General features: G+C 39.4%; 1 protein-coding gene and 1 long non-coding RNA gene across 2 annotated transcripts in view; both read right to left on the reverse strand.

The window, feature by feature from the left end:
* Nucleotides 1–14,714: 14,714 nt before the first annotated feature.
* On the reverse strand, nucleotides 14,715–15,836 carry LOC109492874 (olfactory receptor 6C74-like). The gene has a single exon (XM_023240311.2). It carries the CDS (start codon nucleotides 15,819–15,821, stop codon nucleotides 14,862–14,864), a length of 960 nt encoding a protein of 319 aa, XP_023096079.2. The 5' UTR covers nucleotides 15,822–15,836; the 3' UTR covers nucleotides 14,715–14,861.
* Nucleotides 15,837–16,752: 916 nt separating this feature from the next.
* LOC123380832 overlaps nucleotides 16,753–21,739 on the reverse strand; it is a 34,762-nt gene continuing 29,775 nt past the window's right edge. The window contains exon 3 of the long non-coding RNA XR_006587099.1: nucleotides 16,753–17,277. This is a non-coding gene — a long non-coding RNA (uncharacterized LOC123380832). The remainder of the gene's footprint in view (nucleotides 17,278–21,739) is intronic.

Raw genomic sequence — 21,739 nt, forward strand, 5'->3', positions numbered from 1 at the left:
GATGAAAGACCTAAATGTGGGACAGGAAACCATCAAAATGCTACAGGGGAAAACAGGCAACAACCTCTTTTACCTTGGCCACAGCAACATCTTACTTGACATGACTCCACAGGCAAGAGAAATAAAAGCAAAAGTGAGCTATTCGTACCTCATCAAGGTAAAAAGCTTCTACACAGTGAAGGAAGCAATCAACAAAACTAAAAGGCAACTGACAGAATGGAAGAAGATGTTTGCAAGTGACATATCAGATAAAGGGTTAGTATCCAAAATCTACAAAGAACTTACCAAACTCAACACCACCCCCCTGAAAAAAAGTAATCCAGTAAAGAAATGGGCAGAAGACATGATTAGACATTTTCCAAAAAAGACATCCGGATGGCTAAGAGACACATGAAAAGATGCTCAACATCACTCATCATCAGGGAAATCAAAACGACAATGAGATACCACCTCACACCTGTCAGAACAGTTAAAATTAACAACTCCGGAAACAATAGATGTTGGTAAAGATGCAGAGAAAGGGGAACCCTTTGCCACTTTGGAACACAGTATGGAGCTTTGTCAAAAAATTAAAAATATAGGGGCGCCTGGGTGGCTCAGTCAGTTAAGCGTCCAACTTCGGCTCAGTTCATGATCTCGCCGTCCGTGAGTTCGAGCCCCGCTTCGGGCTCTGTGCTGACAGCTCAGAGCCTGGAGCCTGCTTCAGATTCTGTGTCTCCCTCTCTCTCTGACCCTCCCCCATTCATGCTCTGTCTCTCTCTGTCTCAAAAATAAATAAACGTTAAAAAATTAAAAAAATTTAAAAATAGAACTATCGTACTGCTCAGCAATTGCATTACTAGGTATTTATCCAAAGGACACAAAAATGTTGATTTTGAAGGGACGTATGCACCCCAATGTTTGTAGCGGTACTATCAACAGTAGCCAAATTATGGAAAGAGCCCAAATGTCCATCAACTGATGAATGGATAAAGAAGATGTGGTATATATACACAATGGAATACTACTCAGCAATGAAAAAGAATGAAATCTTGCCATTTGCAACAGCGTGGATGGAACTAGAGGGTATTATGCTACGAAAAATAAGTCCATCAGAGAAGGGAAGATATCATATGATTTCACTCATATGTGGAATTGGATGAATAGAGGGGAAGGGAAGGAAAAATAAGATAAAAACATATGGAGGCAAACCACAGGAAACTGTAATACAGAAAAGAAACTGAAGGTTGCGGGAGGGGAGGTGGGTGGTAGGGATGGTAGGGAGGTAGGCACTTTTTGGGAAGAGCACTGGCTGTCACATGTAAGAAAGGAATCACTGGGTCCCACGCCTGAAGCCATGATAACACTGTGTGTTAACTAACTAGAATTTTAAAAAAAGAAAAAAAAAAAGGAATGAAGGTAAAGTGAATGTGTTCTGAGATGAAGGAAAGCTAAGAGTATTTGTTGTGGTCAGCTCTGCTGTAAAAGAATTACTAAAGGAAATTATTTTTATTTTTTTTTTGATGTTTGTTTGTTTGTTTGTTTGTTTATTTTAGCTAAACCAAGTTCTTAAAGGCAGAAGGGAAATGATACCAGAAGAAAATGGTGCATCAGGGATAAGAAGATAGAGAAATGGTAAATATCTTGGCATATATTCCACTTTGAGTTCTTGAAAAATATATTTGATGGTTGAAAGGAGAACAAATAATGTTATCTGCATGGGTTTCCAAAGTATACGTATATAATATATAAAATAATTATAACATAAAGAGGAAGAGGGTAAAGGGATCCATGTAGTTGAAAGATTTCTCAATTCCACTTAAGTGGTAAAGTGTTGACTGTGGAAAGTTAAATATGTAAATTGTAATTTTCATAGTAACCAACTAAAACAATCTATACAAACAGATATTATTTTTAAAAACCTGATCAATTAAAATGGAATGATAGCAATATTCAAGGAACTCAAATGGAGGCAGGATTAGGGGAAATGAAGGAAGGAAAAACAGGAAAAACTGCATAAAACAAATAACAACATGGTACACCTAAATCCAAGCATATGAATAATTTCATTAAGTGGAAATGACCTAAACTCACCCAACTAAAAGAGAGAAGTTGGTATTAATAAATACTGCAAGATTCCACTTATATGAGGTATATATGATTTATATGTAGAAATTAAATAATAGATACTTAGAAATTAAATAATACATTTCAAAATAATTTCTTGGCCAAATAGGAATTATTTATTTATTCCAATCTATTATTTATTTATCACCAATAGGAAGTATTACGGAAAATATTTTCATTTCTTGAACTGAATGAAAAATGAAAACATAACATCAAAATTGGTGGATTTAAGCTAAAGCAGGGTTTCCAGGGACATTTATAGTGTTAAATGGTTATAAGTAAGTCGCCAGCCTTGCCCATACTCAGTGGAAGGAGATTACACAAGGGTGTGAATACCAGGAGGTGAGATAATTGGAGGCCATGTGAGAGTCTATATGCCACACCACCTTTATAAGATTTCCATTGGAACACAGTTGGAAAGGTGGTCAAAGGTAAATCTGTCCTTAGAGGAGAATGGATTTTATTAGCCTTCTACACAGAAAGTGTTTAGGAAAAAAGTGACTAATCTCTCCTTTCCCTTCGCATCTCATGTCTCTATCTCCATCCCAACACAATCCCTTCCTGCAGCCAGCGTTAGTTACAGAGTTTGTAGCCTTCCTTAAATGCTTGTGTGCTTGAATACTCACGTATTAACTCTACTTAAGTAGATTCAATGGGCATTTTTCTCTTTATAAAAGTCAGATCATATTGATTACATTATTTTTAAGCTTGCTTTTTTCCTCTTAAACTTTTCACTTTGAAATAACTTTAGACTTACCAAAAAAAGTTGCAAAATGAAGGCAAAGAAATCTCATATACCTTTCATATAGCTTCCTCAAATATTAGCATATAACCACGGAACAATGATCATGATCAGGAAATTAATACTTAATTTGCATATCTTATTATATTTTTTCAGTTATCCTAGTAATGTCCTTTTTCTGATTCAAGATCCAATCCTGGACATATATTATATCCAGGCAGTTTCTTGTCTCCTAGACCTTCTCCAGTTTGGGATAGTTTCTTCCACATTTCATTGCCTTTCATGACTTTGATACTTTTGAAGCGTGCTATTTATTTTATACAATGATTGTCAATGTGGGTTTATCTGATGACAGTTATGAAATTTTGTCAAAAACCCCATAGAAATGATGTTGTGGCTTTCTCAGGTATATGATGTCACCATATCTTACTACTAGTGATGATAGTTTACTAGTAGTTACAGGTAATCACTTGTTTAAAGTGGTGTGTGTTTAAAATTAATAAAGTTAAAGAACTCAGTTAAGCATCTGACTCTTGATTTTGGCTCAAGTCATTATCTCATGGTCATGGGATCAAGCCCTGCATTGGGCTCCATGCTAACAGTGTGGAGCCTGCTTGAGGTCTCCTCTCTCCCTCTCTCTCTCTTCCCTTCCCCCACTTGCAAATGCTCTCTCTCTCTCTCTCTCTCTCTCAAAATAAATAAAATAAACATAAAAAATAAAATTAATAAAGTTACTATTTTTTCCCTTTGTAGTTAATATCTTACTGGCAGATGCTTTGAGACTACGTAAATATTCCACCTTATTCTTTTGCCCACTCATTTAGTATCCAAGGATGATTCTTACTTGAAACAATTATTACTGTGGTATTTTCAGACAGTGGTGGTCTATTTCCATTATTCCATCTACATTTATTAGAATTCTACTATAAGGAAGTGGTTTTCCTTCTCCTCCTATTCAATTCTTTACCCATATCAGTATGAACTCATGGGTATTTGTTTTGTTTAACGGTCTATATCTATTAGTACCAATGTTCATTGTGTTACTCAAATTGTTCCACACATGGCCACTGGGAGTCCCTTCAAGTTAGCTCCTGTACCTTTTGACATGTCTCTATTATTTGGGGGGCACCTCCTAGCTTTTTGACATCACAAGGAGCTCCAAACTCATCTTGTTCTTTCTTGTAGCAACATTGTAATCAGCCATGGTTCCTTTTATCATGGTGACTTGGGCCATCTCAGCCCAATAATGGTTGATGTATGTTCTCATTGGTCATCTGAAGTTTTCAATTCTTTTTTTTTAATTTTTAAAAATGTTTATTTATTATTGAGAGACAGAGAGACACAGAGCGTGAGCAGGGGAGGGGTAGAGAGAGGGGGAGACATAGAATTTGAAGTAGGCTCCAGGATCTGAGCTATTAGCACAGAGCCCGATGTGGGGCTCAAACTCACAAACTGCGAGATCATGACCTAAGCCGAAGTCAGTCACTTAACCAACTGAGGCACCCAGGAGCCCCCTGAAGCTTTTAATTCTTTAACGGAGCTTCTTACCACTGAATCTAGCTGTGTTTATTTTGCTTTCCTAGAACTAGTGGTGTGTAAGTCCTTGTGCACTCCCACATACTTAGGTTTAAAACAAATATAAATAAATAGGAGCTTGTGATAGAAATTCTTCCTGGGAGAAGTACTGACTTTCTATACCATCATTTTCTTTTACTGTTATTAACCAAGTTCTGAGATGACCTCTCTTTTTTCTTGCTTATTTTGTTTGACCCTTGCTTGAATGTTAAAAGGGAAGCTTCTTAAGGACAGGGGTGGAATAGAGACTTTCCTACTCACCATTCAGCTGGCTTTGGGACTAATTGGTATGCATATACTGTTAGGCCAGCTTTTGCCTTTGTTTATTGCTGGAACAATAAACTCTTCCTTTAAAAAGCACTCCATGGGAAGGTTCTGTCTTGTCTGTTTAAAAAAGAAAACACAGGAGGTCTTTATTCTTAGTTTCCCTACTCCAGAGCTAATGATTTCCTGGCTATTACAGGTTTATAATCAAAAGTCTAACACACCATTTCATAAGGACCACTAGATGCTGGCTATGGAGACTTGCACTTTTTTGTGCCCAAATGGATGTCTCTGCCCACACCAAACCTTCAAGCAGAACTCATATGTATTCTCACTATAACCACAATTCACATGCTTATTTTCTTAGATAGCACAATTTTACTAAACAAAATAAGAATTGCAAAGACTATTATGGGGAACTTTTGAAATGGTGAAGACAAAGCATCTTGGACTAACTTCTGGCAAGAAGGAAACATACCAAATATTCAGAAGGCCATTTTGGGGGCCCCTAAGTGGCTCAGGTCATGATCTTGCGGTTTGTGGGTTTGAGCCCTGCATTGGACTCTGTGCTGATAGCTCAGAGCCTGGAGCCTGCTTCAGATTCTGTGTCTCCTTCTCTCTCTCAACCCTCCCCTGCTCATGCTCTGTCTCTTTCTCTCAAAAATAAATAAACGTTAAAAAAAAGCCCTTTTTAATTGGTATGTGGAGGGCTCAAAACAAACTTCTTACTCCATTACAGGTTTCCCCCCAAAATTCTCTGGGGAATGCTGAAGTTAAGGAAACACTTTATTTGGGGCACCTGTGTGGCTCAGTCGGTTGAGTGTCCAACTTCGGCTCAGGTCATTATCTCACAGTTCGTGGGTTTGAGCCCCGCGTCAGGCTCTGTGCTGACAGCTCAGAGCCTGGAGCCTGCTTCAGATTCTGTGTCTTCCTCTCTCTCTCTGCCCCTCCCCTGCCCACATTCTGTCAATCTCTCTCTCAAAAAATAAACATTAAAAAAAAACCACTTTATTTGGATCTTCATACACTGGCCCTTCTTGTGCATTCTTTATGTTCGACTTGCTGTGATTTCACAACTTAGACTACTCTCAAGGTCTTGCCCAGAAGACTATTGATTTAATGGGCCATTCCTCCCTCCAGATTCCTTTGCCAGAAGGTAAATCAGAGGAAGATGAAATAAGCTGAATTATATTAGAACCATAATAAAGAATTTCCCAGATCACAGAAAAACCAAAACATTGCTACAGGATTTTGAATTATATTAGTCATTTACTGGCCAGGGATTTTAGATCTAAACCAATTACTCTTTTCCCATTAAAGACAAGATTTATTGAAACTTATCATGTTGGAAAGTGAAAACAATTTAAAAAATTCCATCATGGAGGGGAACCTGGGAGGCTCAGTTGATTAAGCATCCGACTTAGGCTCAGGTCATGATCTGACCATTGATGAGTTTGAGCCCCGCGTCCGGCTCTGTGCTAACAGCTTGGAGAATGGAGGCTGCTTCAGATTCTGTGTCTTCCTCTCTCTGCCCCTCCCCTACTCGTGCTCTGTCTCTGTCCCTCTCTCTCAAAAAAAATAAACATTAAAAAAATGTTTTAAAGTTCCATCATGGAAAATACTTTAAAAAGGCCTGGAAACAGTAAGAAAAGAAAAGTAGTCCTTTTTGAATAGCTATGATTATAAACAACAACAAAAAAGACCTGAAAAGATTCTAGAATTCTGTTTCAAGAAACTTTAAATAATACTCTTGGGTCGACTCTAAGCTAATGTGGAAGGATCCCTATTCTCTCTTCGTATAAATGGGCTAAAACCTGAAATAGGAAGCTTGGTCAGAAAATTATATGAGAAATTATGGATCTGGTGGATGTCTAACATTTAGCTGAACATTAGGATGGACTTAAAAGTATTGATCCATAAAATACCTTGGAATAAACCTAATCAAAGATGTAAAATATCAGTAGGCTTAAAACTATAGAAAACTTATGAAGGAAATTGAATAAGACAGAAAGAAATGAAAAAACATTCCATGCTTATGGATTGGAAGAATAAATATAGTGTCAATACTACCCAAAGCAGTCTACACATTCAGTGCAATCCCAATCAAAATTGCACGGGCATTATTCTCAAAGCTAGAACAAACAATCCTAAAATTTGTATGGAACCACAAATAACCCTTGAATAGCCAAAGTAATATTGAAAAAGAACACCAAAGCAGGAGGCATCACAATCCCAGACTTTAGCCTCTACTACAAAGCTGTAATCATCAAGACAGTATGGTATTGGCACAAAAACAGACATAGACCAATGGAATAGAATAGAGAACCCAGAATTGGACCCACAAATGTATGGCCAACTAATCTCTGTCAAAGCAGGAGAGTATCCAATGGAAAAAAGACAGTGTCTTTAGCAAATGGTGCTGAGAGAACTGGACAGCAACATGCAGAAGAAGAAAACTAGACCACTTTCTTACACTATATACAAAAATAAACTCAAAATGCATGAAAGACCTAAACGTGAAACAGGAAACCATCAAAACCCTAGAGTAGAAAGCAGGTAACAACCTCTTTGACCTCAGCCTCAGCAATTTCTTGCTCAACACATCTCCAAAGGCAAGGGAATTAAAAGCAAAAATGGACTATTAGGACCTCATCAAGATAAAAAGCTTCTGCACTGCAAAGGAAACAATCAACAAAACTAAAAGGCAACCTATGGAATAGGAAAAGATATTTTCAAATGACATATTGGATAAAGGGATAGTATCCAAAATCTATAAAGAATTTATCAAACTCCACACCCGAAAAACAAATAATCTAGGGAAGAAATGGGCAGAAGACAAATATAGACACTTTTCCAAAAAAGACATCCAAATCAACAGAAAAGAGCAACATGAAAAGATGCTCAATATCACTCATCATCAAGGAAATACAAATCAAAACCACACTGAGATACCACCTCACACTGGTCAAATTGGCTAAAATTAACAACTCAGGAAACAACAGATGCTGGCGAGGATGTGGAGACACGGGAACCCTCTTGCACTGTTGGTGGGAATGCAAAGTGGTGTAGACACTCTGGAAACAGTGTGGAGGTTCCTCAAAAAATTAAAAATAGAACTACCCTACGACCCAGCAATAGCACTGCTAGTAATTTATCCAAAGGATACAGGAGTGCTGATTCATAGGAACATATGTAACCCCAATGTTTATAGCAGCACTATCAACAATAGCCAAATTATGGAAAGAGCCTAAATGTCCATCAACTGATAAATGGATAAAGAAGATGTGGTTTATATATACAATGGAATACTACTTGGCAATGAGAAAGAATGAAATCATGCCATTTGCAGCAACGTGGATGGAACTGGAAGGTATTATGCTAAGTGAAATAAGTCAGTCAGAGAAAGGCAAATATCATATGTTTTCACTCATGTGGAATTTGAGAAACTTAACAGAAGACCATGGGGGAAGGGAAGGGAAGGGGGGAAAATAGTTACAAACAGAGAGGGAGGAAGGCAAACCATAAGAGACTCTTAAATACAGAGAACAAACTGAGGGCTGGTGGGGGAGTGGGGGAGAGGAGAAAATGGGTGATGGGCATTGAGAAGGGCACTTGTTGGGATGAACACTGGGTATTGTATGTAAGCGACGAACCACGGGAAGTTACCCCAAAAAGCAAGTGCACACTTTACACACTGTATGTTAGCCAATTTGACAATAAGTTATATTTAAAAAAAAAAGTATTGATAAATGTAGGACCAACAACAAACTTATTGCCACTGTGATAAAACAACCGGTCCCTGAAACAGAAATTGAAAGGCCCTCCATCATCTAAGAATTACAGAACTATTATAGAACTATTAATGAGGATTTGTGCAGCTATATAAGCAAATAAGTAATGGGAAGACACAATATCCCATTTTATGTATGTATGTATGTATGTATGTATGTATGTATGTATGTATCATCTATCTATGTGCTTTCATTGTGTGCCCAAAGGGCTCCACATGCTTGGCAAGTCTGTAGACTTTGGTTCTTCACCAATGACCCACTGTTTTTTTTTAAGTCTTTATTTAAATTATAGTTAGTTAACATACAGTATAACATTAGTTTAAGGTGTACCATTTAGTGATTTAACACTTATACACAACACCGAGTGCTCATCACAAGTGTGCTCAATCCCTATCATGTATTTAGCCATCCCCCCACTCACCTCCTCTCTGGTAACCATCATTTTGTTGTATATAGTTAAGAGTATGTTTCTTGGGTTGCCCCCCCCCCTTTTTTTCTATACTTGAAGCTTTTTATTTTGAAGTAGTCCCAATAGTTTATTTTTGCTTTTCTTTCCCTTGCCTCAGGAGACATACCTAGTTAGAAGTAGCTATGGCTGGGGCCTGGGTGGCTCAGTCAGTTAAGTGTACAACTTTGGCTCAGGTCATGATCTCATGGTTGATGAGTTCAAGCCCCACGTCCGGCTCTGTGCTGCCAGCTCAGAGCCTGGAGCCTGCTTCACATTCTGTGTCTCCCACTCTCTGCTCCTCCCCTGCTCATGCTCTGTCTCTCTTTCCTTCGAAAATAAATAAACATTAAAAAAAAGTTTCTATGGCTGATGTCAAAAGGTTTATGGCCTATGTTCTTCTCCAGGATTTTTATGGTTTCCCATCTCACATTTTGGTTTTTAATCCATTTTGAATTTGTTTTTGTGTATGGTATAAGAAAGTGGTCCAATTTCATTCTAATTTGCTAAGAGGGTAGATCTTATATTAAGTGCTGTGTGTGTGTGTGTGTGTGTGTGTGTGTGTGTGTGTGTGTTGTGATCTCAAATAAGAGTCTTTTTAATGGTAAGATTGTTGGAAAATTGAGTAATGTCTATGAACAGTGCTTTTGATTGGGGAATAGTGATTCTAGGGGCACAGGAAAGAAGTCATTTGAAATTTATATTCAGGTACCAGGCATTTAAAAAAATATTAACGTTTATTTATTTTTGAGAGAGAGAGAGACAGACACACAGAGTGAGCGGAGAAGGGGCAGAGAGAGAGAGAGTGAGACACAGAATGTGAAGCAGGCTCCAGGCTCTGAGCTGGCAGCACAGAACCTGACACGGGACTAAAACTCATGCACTGCGAGATCATGACCTGAAGTCAGGTGCTTAACTGGCTGAGCTACCCAGGTGCCCCAGGAACCAGACATTTTAATCATTGTGGCCATAAATTGCTTTCCTTCCCCCTGTACCCCAGAACTTATGCTGTTCCCAGTTCTGTTACTATAAAAATTCTTCAACGTTTCTCTGGATAAAAACCCTATTATGAATATTTGTTACAAGACTATTTCTGGGTGCCTGCGTGGCTCAGGCAGTTAAGTGTCTGATGCTTGATTTCATCTCAGGTCGTGATCTTGCAGTTCATGAGTTTGAGTCCCATGTCGGTTTCCATGCTGACAATGTGAAGCCTGCTTAGGATTCTCTCTCTCTCCATCTCTGCCCCTTCCCTGCTTGTATTCTCTTTCTAGAGCACGCTCTCTATCTCTCAAAATAAATAAATAAACATTTAAAAAGGGTATTTCTTATACAAAACATATAAAATTTAGGCAGGGGGTTAGTTGTTTGTCAATATTTCAATTGATTATATTCTTCATAGAATACTTTGAAGTGAAAGAATATATTGCATACTCTTGTATAGTGCAGAAAGTTTCAGATTCTAAATGTAATCAGAGATTGACTGTAAATGTAACCATCTTCCTATCTTTAGGAAGAGAATGAAGATTTTTTTTTTGTAGATGTATTCAAATGTTGGTTTTTAAAAGATCCCACTCTTCCGTTAATGATATATTCACAATGTTTTTTATGTAATAGATGCTCACTCTATAATATTCAAGGAAGTGAAAATATTATACACAAAAGTCAATCTTTAAGTTACATAGAATCATTAAATGTAGGTGCCCTGAGCTTAAAACGCTGTCATAATTTTTGAGGAGTTTGAAAAGTAATAAAAATGTATCTTGACCAGTTGGGTTGACCATTTGTCCTTTTTATTCTTGATATGTAGGATGTCTGTGGGGGACAACCTGCTCATCCTCACCCAGTGGGGAGGCCTTGTACTATCTTTCTCCTCCCGAGTCCATAGGCACCATATTTGAGGACCCTGTCTGTGTAGTTGTTTATATCATCTTCATGTTGGAATCATGTGCATTCTTTTCTAAGAGGTGAGCAGAGGTATCTGGTTCCTCAGCCAAAGATCTATTTGTTGTATTTTAAAATAAACATTTTTGATTTAAAATGGTAATTGAAACATTCTTATTTACCTTTGTAATTTAAACTTTAAGTCATACTTTTTTCTTTACTTTTTCTTCAAATCTTTATTTAAACTCTAATTAGTTAACATACAGTGCAATATTGGTTTCAGGAGTAGAATTAAGTGATTCATCACTTACATACAACACCCAGGGCACAACACTACAAGTGCCCTACTAAATACACATCACCCATCTAGCCTATCCCCCACCCACTTTCCTCCATCAGCCCTCAGTTTGCTCCTTATCTTTAAGAGTCTCTTATGGTTTGCTTCCCCCTCTCTCTTTTTACCCTTCCCATATGTTCATCTGTTTTGTTTCTTAAAGTCCACATATGAGTGAAATAATGTAGTATTTGTCTTTTTCTGACTTATTTTGCTTAGCATAATACACTGTCTCCATCCACAGCATTGCAAATGGCAAGACTTCATTCTTTTTGATGGCTGAGTAATATTCCATTGTGTGTGTGTGTGTGTGTGTGTGTGTGTGTGTGTATAATCACATCTTCTTTATCCATTCATCAGTTGATGGATATTCAGGTTCTTTCCACAGTTTGGCTATTATTGATAATGCTGCTATAAACATCAGAGTGCGTGTACTCATTCAAATCTGAATTTTTGTATCCTTTAGGTAAATACCTACTAGTGCAATTGCTGAATCTTAGGGTAGTTCTATTTTTACCTTTTTGAGGAATCTCCATATGGTTTTCAGAGTGGCTGCACAAGTCTGCATTCCACTAACAGTGCAAGAGGGTACCCCTTTTTCTGCATCCTTGCCAACATCTGTTGTTTCTTGTGTTGTTACTTTTAGCCATTCTGACAGGTGTGAGGTGACGTCTCATTGTGGTTTTGATTTGTATTTCTCTGATGATGAGTGATGTTGAGTATCTTTTCATATGTCTGTTAGCCATTTGGATGTGTTCTTTGGAAAAGTGTCTATTCATGTCTTCTGCACATGTCTTAACTGGGTTATTTGTTTTTTGGGTGTTAAGTTTGATAAGTTCTTTATAGATTTTGTATACTAACCCTTTATCAGATATGTCATTTGCAAATACCTTCTCCCATTCTATAGGCTGTCTTTTAATTGTGTTGGTTATTTCCTTCACTGTGCAGATGTTTTTCTCTTGATAAAGTCCCAATAGTTCATTTTGCTTTTGTTTCCCTTGCCTCAGGGGACATGGCTAGTAAGAAGTTGCTATGGCTGATGTCAAAGAGGTTGCTCTCTGAATCATGATGCCTCTCTGCTCCTATGCCTGGGAACAGTGCAGCATGTTAGCACTACCCATTCTTTTTGTGACCCAGGGCATCCTCAGACCATGCTGTCCACTCCTGGACATGTTGTCTACCTTCCTTCACCACCAGAGAACCTTTAAGCAAGGAATGACCCAGGTAGTGGTGGACTTCTAAAACTAGGTTTTGTGTTCCGCTGCTTATCATACCTTGTGGTCGTCTCCATAAACAGGGCACCTTCCCTTCTGCAGCACACACAGTTTTTTATCTCCACCCCCCAAAAAAAAACTCTCAGCACTTCCTACTTTCCAGAATGTGGTCACTTTTCTACTTATAGACTTGAAGTTTTGTTCTTTAAATCCTCAGGTTTGTCTCGTGGGTGTTCAAAATGATTTGATAATTGTCTAGCTGTGTTCACAGGACAAGGCAAGCTTAGAGTACACTCATCCACCATCTGTATTAAGTGCTTTTACCTAGCATACACGGAAAAAAAATCAACAACAAGGGGACCAGGAAGAAAGTTTTGGAGGTGTTAGATAGGTTCCTAGCAATGATAGTGATGACAGTTTCAAGGATTTATACTTATCTCCAAACACATCAAGTTGTATACATCAAATATCTACAGCTTTTTGTATGTCCGTCATACTTCAAGGAAGTGGTTTAAAAATTGTGAGTGGAAATATTGTCAACATAGAATTAGGTTAGGGGATTTTCTAAACAAAATGTTTTTTAGCACCAGAATCTAGAGCATTAATCTGCTCATTAGGGTTTGTCCTGCCCTGGGTACCATCTATGGCTGGTAACGACCATCCTGGATTTATAGACTCAGTTTTGGATTTCTGGTCTTCATTTTTCTATTTGTCAGGCTCACCCTTCAAGCACAGTCTATCTCAAGGTAATATAAAGCACATTTAGCTAGTTTAAGTAAAATAAACTATTATCAAAACCTGACTAAACCTTTGGGGAGGCTCACACTCTTTTTAGTAGTTTGACCACAATTCCTTGACTTATTCCTGCCTTGCCAAACCTCAACCATTTCAATACAGCCTTCAGTAGTTCAGCTCTGAACTACTTCCATGTTCCCACAGCATCTTGTTGCTCTCTCCATGAGTATTTTCAAGTGGGTGCCAGAGATTATTGGGCCAATTTCCATATTTTGTGAAGAAGGTCACTTCAGTGTTTTTGGAAGTTGACCAGGTAGGGTGAAGGCAGCACCAGGCTTCTCCAGTGCAAATGATTCAGAGTCTGCTATGGTCCCTTTGTATTCCACTCCCAGTGCCACTTCTCTAAGCCATCATTCCCTTTCTTCTAATTCTATAACAGTCCCACTTTCCCACTCTGATCTCAGCTTTTCCAAACACTTTTTAATACAATGTATACAGCTAATCATCTGTGATTTTTCAGGGCATGTTTGTTACTTATTCATTGTCAATAAGATGAAATCTGAAATTTGTAATAGGACCATCAGGACAAATATGCTCTAGTCATAGTTTAGGGTGTGTTTCATAAAATGTACCTGATATTACCTACCCTCAGGGTTTGGGATAATAAACAAAATAAAAATTGCCTTAATCTTTCTAGAGATGTTGCTTCTGAAGAATAATAGACACATTCTAGCTGGAAAATAGGTATAAAAACTACACAAAGTTTGAGGATTGAGGTAATAGAAATATTGGTTTTAAAATAAGTTATCAATCCGAAGATACCTTTTAGTTGACAACACAAGACAAATAGGAAAAATGTTTGATTTGTTTATTTTCATTAGTAGAATGAAGTAGATAAGCAAAACTCAGATTCTGTGAACTTGAATGTTTGGGAGAGATTATAGAAATAAGAAATAAGTGCTCTCTTCCAGTGATACACAGAAGCATTCTGTGGCAATAGCTTTTGGATAGGAACCAATCATAAGTATGTATTATGCACCTGAGGGGTTGTAGCTAGAATAAATAATTTAGAAAAATAGGAGCATTGGTAAGCCATGGGAAGCTGTGGTTATCTCCTCTCCATAGAGAATGGTCTAAACCTGAGAACAATTCCGTTTCTCTCCAGAATGGGATTGATGCATACATATGTAACTAAGCTAAGGACTGAGGACACCATTTTACACACCATTACACCTGATGCAAACCATATATATTTGAAGGTAAGGGATACTATGACCATTATTGCCTAGGGATAGGCATAGAGGTAATGCGGCCCCAAACCCTGGTACTATTAACTTCATTTCCTTCATAACCACAACGTAATATACAGCATTCTATCATTTTAATTATCTAGATGCCTTTTGGTAAATATTTATTAATTCTGCTCAGCCATGTTTATAGCTAGAGAGAAGTGAAATAAATAAGTATACAAATTCCTGAATTTTGGAAATTTCAGGCACATGGATTATATCATAGGGAAGAATAAAAATTCAATAAGCGTTTTTGCAATTAATCAACTGTCATCAAAACGTGGAATATTTAGGGAGAAGACAGGTAAGCACATTAAGATAAAATGTGGCCTTCAAAAACAGATTTCCATTTTTCCAGGAATGTACAGAGGTCAAGTGGGTGTGCCAGAGTCCCTATACTAGAAAGCTGTGGACTGCTACATTGGCCAGAATGAAGTCAAATGTTTTTCTGAAGCCTTCCATTCCAGGGCCATGTGATTTTATTTTCATCTTGATATTTTCAATCTGCACATTGTCTCCTTCAGAGCCTGCTGTACCTGCTTATTGCGCAGAGTGTAGATGACAGGGTTGAGCAGTGGCGTTACCACCGTGTTCACAAGGGCAGCCTCCCTGTTGGAGTTCAGCCTGTTCCTTTGCTTTGGTTTCACGTATATAAAGACACAGCTGCCATACATCAGAGAGAGGACAATGAGGTGAGACGAGCAGGTGGAGAAAGCTTTCTGTCGCTCCTTGGCTGATGGGAGTCGCACAATTGTGACTACTATGTTGCTGTATGCAATGATGGTTATGATAAGCGATGTCAAAAGGATCAACAAAGCGATGACAAAGGCCAACATTTCAACAGACCTGGTATTAGAACAGGAGAGATGAATCAAAGGATCAAGGTCACAGAAGAAGTGGGGAATGACATGGGGGCCACAGAACGATAACTGGGAAACCATTACTAGTGGACCAGTGATGAGAAGGAAGGCCAAAACACAGCAGGCAGTGACCAAGAGGAAGCAAGTCTTGAGGTTCATGATGGTTGGGTAATGCAGAGGCTTGCAAATGGCCATGTACCGATCCACAGACATCACTGCTATGAGGAGGAAACCTGCTGCTCCCAGATAGACAAACACAAAGGCTTGTATGAAACAGGCAAGAAAGGAAATGGTTTGCTGGCCTAAAAGAAAGATGACCAGCAACTTAGGAATAACAGCACTTATGAAACAACACTCAAAGAAGGAGAAAGTGCTGAGGAAAAAGTACATAGGTGTCTGGAGCCGGGAGTCAGCACAGGTGATGGTGACTATGACAGCATTGCCTGTAATGGATGCCAGGTAGGCCAGCAGGTGCACCAGGAAGAGGACCTTTCCCAGGTGTTGGATGGCAGGAAACCCCTCCAAGGTGAATTCTTGGACAGTGGTCCCGTTCCCTATTTCCATGGGCATCTCTTTCCACAGCATCTTCCCTGCTGGTCTTAACCTACAATAAAAACAACCATGAGCACAAAGGTTTGAGGGCATCATGATTAAGTTACTTGTCTGTCCAAGAAAGTGGCTGGGCAGATAGCAAAGTGGTTTAGCTGGTTGGTTCTTAAAACATTTTTTTAATGTTTATTCAGTTTTCAGAGAGAGAGGGAAGGAGCGAGGGGCAGAGAGGGACGGACACAGAGAATCCAAAGCAGGTGCTGCGATGTCAGCTCAAAGCGATGTGAAGCCGGAAAACAGACTGTGACATCATGACATGAGCTGAAATTGGTTGCTCAATTGACTGATCCACTGGCACTTAGCCAGCTGGTTCTTATAGTCTAATTATAATGTTATGATCATTAGGATAATGCTTAAATAGAGCATAATCAGTAGAGTTATTGGCATGTTTGTAATTATCAAACATTTCATTGTGTTAATACTATTATCAATTTGTAAGTAAACATAACAGTTATTTAGTAATATTCCCTTTGAACATACTTTTTAATAAAGCAGCACATTCTATAGTCTGAGTTATCATCATCATCGTCTGTTGAGGATCTATGCTTGTTCTATGCTGGTCTCTGAAATTTAGTATTTATGAGTTTTCACAATAACCATGAACCCCTTCTTCTATAGAAGCAGAAACTGAGGCTTAGAGAGCTCCAGAGAGCTTAAGTCACATAGCTGGGACCTTAGCCAGAATGCCTGAATCTGGAGTGCCTGCTATTTCCAAATGAGGTGACAAAATATTTTAAAACGGGAACAAATCTATTGTTGATCTCTCAACCTAAGTGCAAGATTAGCTTTATCTTACTTGTTTCTACCCTTAGTTATAATCCCTGTTGAGTTACTGGCCTGTGGAATGACACGGGGCTGAGAGAGAATCTACTTTACTCAAGCATTTTATAGAAGAAACTGGAGACCAGAGACATTGGGTGCTGCTCAACAACATGCCATAAACTGTAAATCCAGGATTTACCACCTGCCCCTTTGGTTCACGCTGGCCTGTGAGGGAGGGGAGCTGACAGTAGTTCACAGAATTAACCCACTTAGGAAGATATGCTGGGAACCTGGAATGCATACATCCACTCTTCCATGAAGCTCAGTGAACATTCTTCTCTCTTCAGTCCTCTCAATCACTGACTTCTCTCACGATGGTGTTTGACTCTAGCATCTCAATATTAGGCTAAAAGCTGGCAGTGTGGAATGTGTCACTCTCACTACCCCATAGTGTGCCAGGCCCCCTGAAGGGCCTCTCATGAAGCCAAACTGCTCATCCCCGAGTGGCACAGCCTGAGGGTGCACCTGCTTCTCTTCCAGTAGACCCCAGGAAGTTCACCAAGTCACTACGGTGCCTGAGGCCAGTCACACACGGGAGTTAACTCTTGGCAGGAGGGGCTTCTTCCTCTCGCAGCTATTGTCCTCTAAGAAATCAAGAGCTTGCTGTGGGCTGAGGGGAAAGAGGAGAAGGAAACGCAATTGTCATAACCTGTTGACTCACAGTGAGGTGAATATACATCCAATGCTGCCGGTGTCTGGCTGACAAAGCCCTGCTTCCATAGCCCAGAATGTTTCATACCACAACAAGGCTACATGGCAGCCCTGACCACCGAAACCCCAGAAAGCAGCAGATGGACTAAAACAACCACATTTCACTGCCTGCAATTCTGGGCGAGAGCTGGACTCCCACACTACTTAGGGTCTGATGAAAGGTCTGGCTCTGCTCCCCAAGTGTGTGGAAGCCCACCTAACCTGCAACATTGCTGTCCACCTGCTATCCTAGTTGCTGGGAGCAGACGGCTGCTTATAGGTTTATGCCTCGGTGCAGCTGAGACAAGGTCCTTGTGCTGCAGTGCTCCACTGTCATGGGAACACCTGCTCCAAGACAGCGTCTACTGCACTATGCTCCTCCGCATATCCTCACCTCCCGTGTAGAGGAGCATCCTTGTTTTCCTGCATCAACAACGAGAAGCTGCAAGTTTGAAGTCTCTCTGACATTTTTGCCACAGGACTGTTTGGTCAGCAGCAGGACGGACCCAGCCAGTGAGCAAGGAGTGCAAGCTTTCAAACCTTATTAGATGCTGAAGAGACAGAGGCAGAAAGCAAAGGCATGGCTGGTGTGCTGGGGGCAGTAATTGGTCACTGTTGAAAACAAGAGTTACTGGTGCCATCGTCCTATTTATTTTCCCATTGTCTGTGGTGATGCTGACTCCCAGATGTCTGCCTTGTTCTCTGCCAAGATTTTTCGAGGAAATTATATGACAGTTTCCCAAGGGTTTCCAAAATCCCAGGCTGAATGTTGCTACTTACTTGAGGTAAAAGTCCAAACTACAATTTCCCACATGCACTGAAGCCAGAGCATAGTTGTTAAAAGAATAGAGTTTATGATGAGAAAGGGCTTGATTACACCCTGGCCTTCATGAGGCTTTTGGGAGGAAACTAGGGAAGTCCACCTTTCCTGGCCAATTGTTCTTCGTGCTTCCACCAACGTTATGATTCTTTTCATTGCATATTTTCATCTGAAGAGTATTCTCGTTGTGCTCCTAAATCTCCTGGAAAAAGGAAATCACAAATTTTTTCCTTCCTCTGGGAAGAAAGGGGAATGCTATGTGGTATGTGTAGCATCTCTAACTCGGCAGGTCCCTCTCTTTTCAAATGGTATTTTGGAAGTGAATCCCCAGATTCATTCCAGATGCACATGAGAAACAGTTGTGAGCCTGAGGATGGAGAAGTTGTATCCATAGCAAGCACTGGCTTGGAAAGCTGCTTCTTCTGGGTACCTCAGCTGGGCTGCAGTGGCAGGAGTGATCCTTTCTTCTGTGGCCTCTGGCTTCCCATTGAAATCTAGAGAATTGGACTAAGCTCCCGGAGTGTATCTGCAGCCAGGCCTGGGCATATACTAGATGGAAATTTGTTGTGCCTGAATCTGCTCTCATCAGTATTGATCCTACAAGGTCAAGGCAAATATTATAGAAACGTTCACAAGTATTCGTGTGGCTCTCCCCTTCCTTCAAATAGACATACCATTTTTTATAACATCTGTCTATCTACACACTCTGCTTTCAGTCCAGGCCAAACTTGGACCTCATGATTATTTTCTCGGTTGGAAGTTAGGAAAAATAAGGGGTAATTGGAGAAGTGTCGCAGAAGCTAGAGGGAAGTGAGACTGTACACTTTAATTCTCAGATAAAGACACATTTGCACGGGGTTTTAGTTTTAGTCAGAGCCAGCTTCCTGGTGCAAAAATACCTGTCACATCTGAGCAAGTCCCAGTGCCTAAATGATCATGGGAAGGAGGAGGAACTGGCGTGTGGTTTGATGGAAAGGTTTACAAAGGGGACTCTCAAAGAAACGGGCTGAACTAATCACACTTTGCATCTAGCATAAGGGGTGGTGAGATGACATCAGGAAAATGTTTCAAATTGTTCCACTTTTCTGGATAGTGCCCTCATGGCTCTCCAAAACCCACTATTTATTTATGTTTTTAAATGATACCTTGAGATCTTATTTATCTTGGGCATTTCCCAGCATTCCTTGTGTTTGAGTGTTTAGTTCTCTAGTTAGAATAAGGAAAGGGATAGTACTTAAAATTGTATTTGTGATTATCAAAACATGGAGGGATAAAGCAAAATCAGGTTGTGGATTCTCCTCTGCAGAATATTATTATGTTTGCTACTCTGTCCCCCAGCCACCCTTGAAAAATTAGGCTAAGCTATATTCAGGATTTACATAATAAGAATATTTGGTTTATAGTGTATCTGGTTAATATGGTCTATTCCTAGAAACATTCCAATTTCTAGTATTATATCCGTAAGGAAGAAGGCTAAGTTAAGACTTGAAGAAAGGCAAATCCTGTCATCTGTGATATTGTGGGAGAGAGAGTGGGGATGCTAGGTTGGCAAGTGGTGACTGGGATGGAGAGAAACACTTATTATGCGGAACCCCAGGCGGAAGGTGGAGCTGCTGGAATACTAATACTACTTTGAGGACCCCTGTCCCTTCATGGAATTTCCATGAAAGTAAGGCAGTAATGGCAACAGGGACCCAGGGCACATCGATTCTGATGCAGAGAGTTCATTAATATCACATCCAATACCCATCCGTCCATGTGAGGAAAAGCATGGTAGTGTGTGTTAGTTGCTTCCAACTTGGGACCAGGAGGGGGAGCTGAAGGTATAGGGTAATTTATCCTCTCTGGGTTTCTTGGTTTTCTTTTTTATTCATGTATGGACAAAGGAAGTCTTTTCCTTTTTAATGAACCTCCTACTATATATAGAATGATTACTTAAGTTGAATTGTGTAGGATAGAAAGAGGTAGAAAAATCTATCTATAAATCTCAGAAGTGAAACTAGTTTGTAAGGTTCTGGATCCTCCACTTTTTTTTTTTAAAGTTTTCAGTTAAATTCCAATTAGTTAACATACAGTGTCATATTAGTTTCAGGTGTAAACTATAGTGATTGAACACTTACATACAACAGCAGGTGCTCATCACAAGTGCACTCCTAATCTGCATCAACTATGTAACCCATCCCCCTCCTCCCCACCTCTCCTCTGGTAACCATCAGTTTGTTCTCTATAATGAAGAATGTATTTCTTGGTTTGCCTTTCTCTCTCTCTTTTCCCTATGTTCTTTTTTCTTCTTCTTCTTCACTTCCACATAGAGTGAAATCACATGGTTTTTGTCTTTCTCTGCCTGCTTATTTCACCTAGCATAACACTCACTTGCTCCATCCACCTTGTTGCAAATGATAAGTTGCCATTCTTTTTCATGACTGAGTAATATTCCATTTTACAACATACCACATCTTCTTCATATATTCATCTTTTAAAAAAGTTTTTTTTAATGTTTATTTATTTTTGAGAGGGAGAGACAGAGCACAGTTGGGGGAGGGGTGTAGAGAGAGGGAGACTCAGAATTTGAAGTAGAGGCTCCAGTCTCTGAGCTGTCAGCTCAGAGCCTGATGTGGGGCTCAAACCCATGAATTGCAAGATCATGACCTGAGCCGAAGTCAGATGCCTAGCCAACTGAGCCACCCAGGGGCCCCTATATATTCATCTTTTGATGGACACTTGAGCTGTTTCCTTAATTTGGATATTGTAGATAATGTTGCATGTATTCCTTTGAATTAGTATTTTTGTATTCTTTTAGTATATATCTAGTCATGCAATTGCTGTATCATTGGGTAGTTCTATTTTAAACTTTTTGAGGAATCTCCATACTGTTGTCCACAGTGGCTGCACCAGTTTATACTCCCACCAACAGGGTAAGAGGGTTCCTTTTTCTCTGCATCCTCACAAATAACTGTTGTTTTCTGTGTTGTTAATTCTAGCCATTCTGATAGGTGAGAGGATATATCTCATTGTAGTTTTGATTTGTTTTTTTAAACTTTTTTTAATGTTTATTCACCTTTGAGAGACAGAGAGAAACAGAGCATGAGTGGGGAAAGGGAAGAGAGAGGAAGACACAGAACCTGAAACAGGGTCCAGGCTCTGAGCTGTCAGCACAGAGCCTGACGTGGGGCTTGAATTCATGAACTGTGAGATCACGACCTGAGCCGAAGTTGGACACTCAACTGACTGAGCCACTCAGACCCTGTAGTTTTGATTTGTATTTCTTTGATGATGAGTGATGTTGAACATCTTTTCATGTTTGTGTTGGACATTTGTAAGTCCTCTGGAGAAATGTCTATTCACATCTTCTGCCCATGTTTAAATTGGATTATTCATTTTTTGAGTGTTGTGTTTTACATGTTCTTTATAGATTTTGGGTACTAATCCCTTATCAGATATGTCATTTGCAAATATCTTCTCCCAGTCCGTAGGTTGCCTTTTAGTTTTGTTGTTAATTGTTATACAAACACTTTTTATTTTGATGTAGCCCCAATAGTTTAATTTTGCTTTCTTTCCCCTT

This window comes from Felis catus, chromosome D2 (genome assembly GCF_018350175.1).
Source record: "Felis catus isolate Fca126 chromosome D2, F.catus_Fca126_mat1.0, whole genome shotgun sequence".
NCBI classification, from domain to species: Eukaryota; Metazoa; Chordata; class Mammalia; order Carnivora; family Felidae; genus Felis; species Felis catus.

Bases quoted from the DNA above. Each gene is read 5' to 3' on its own strand.
- LOC109492874 (XM_023240311.2), bottom strand. From the start codon at position 15,821: ATGCTGTGGAAAGAGATGCCCATGGAAATAGGGAACGGGACCACTGTC.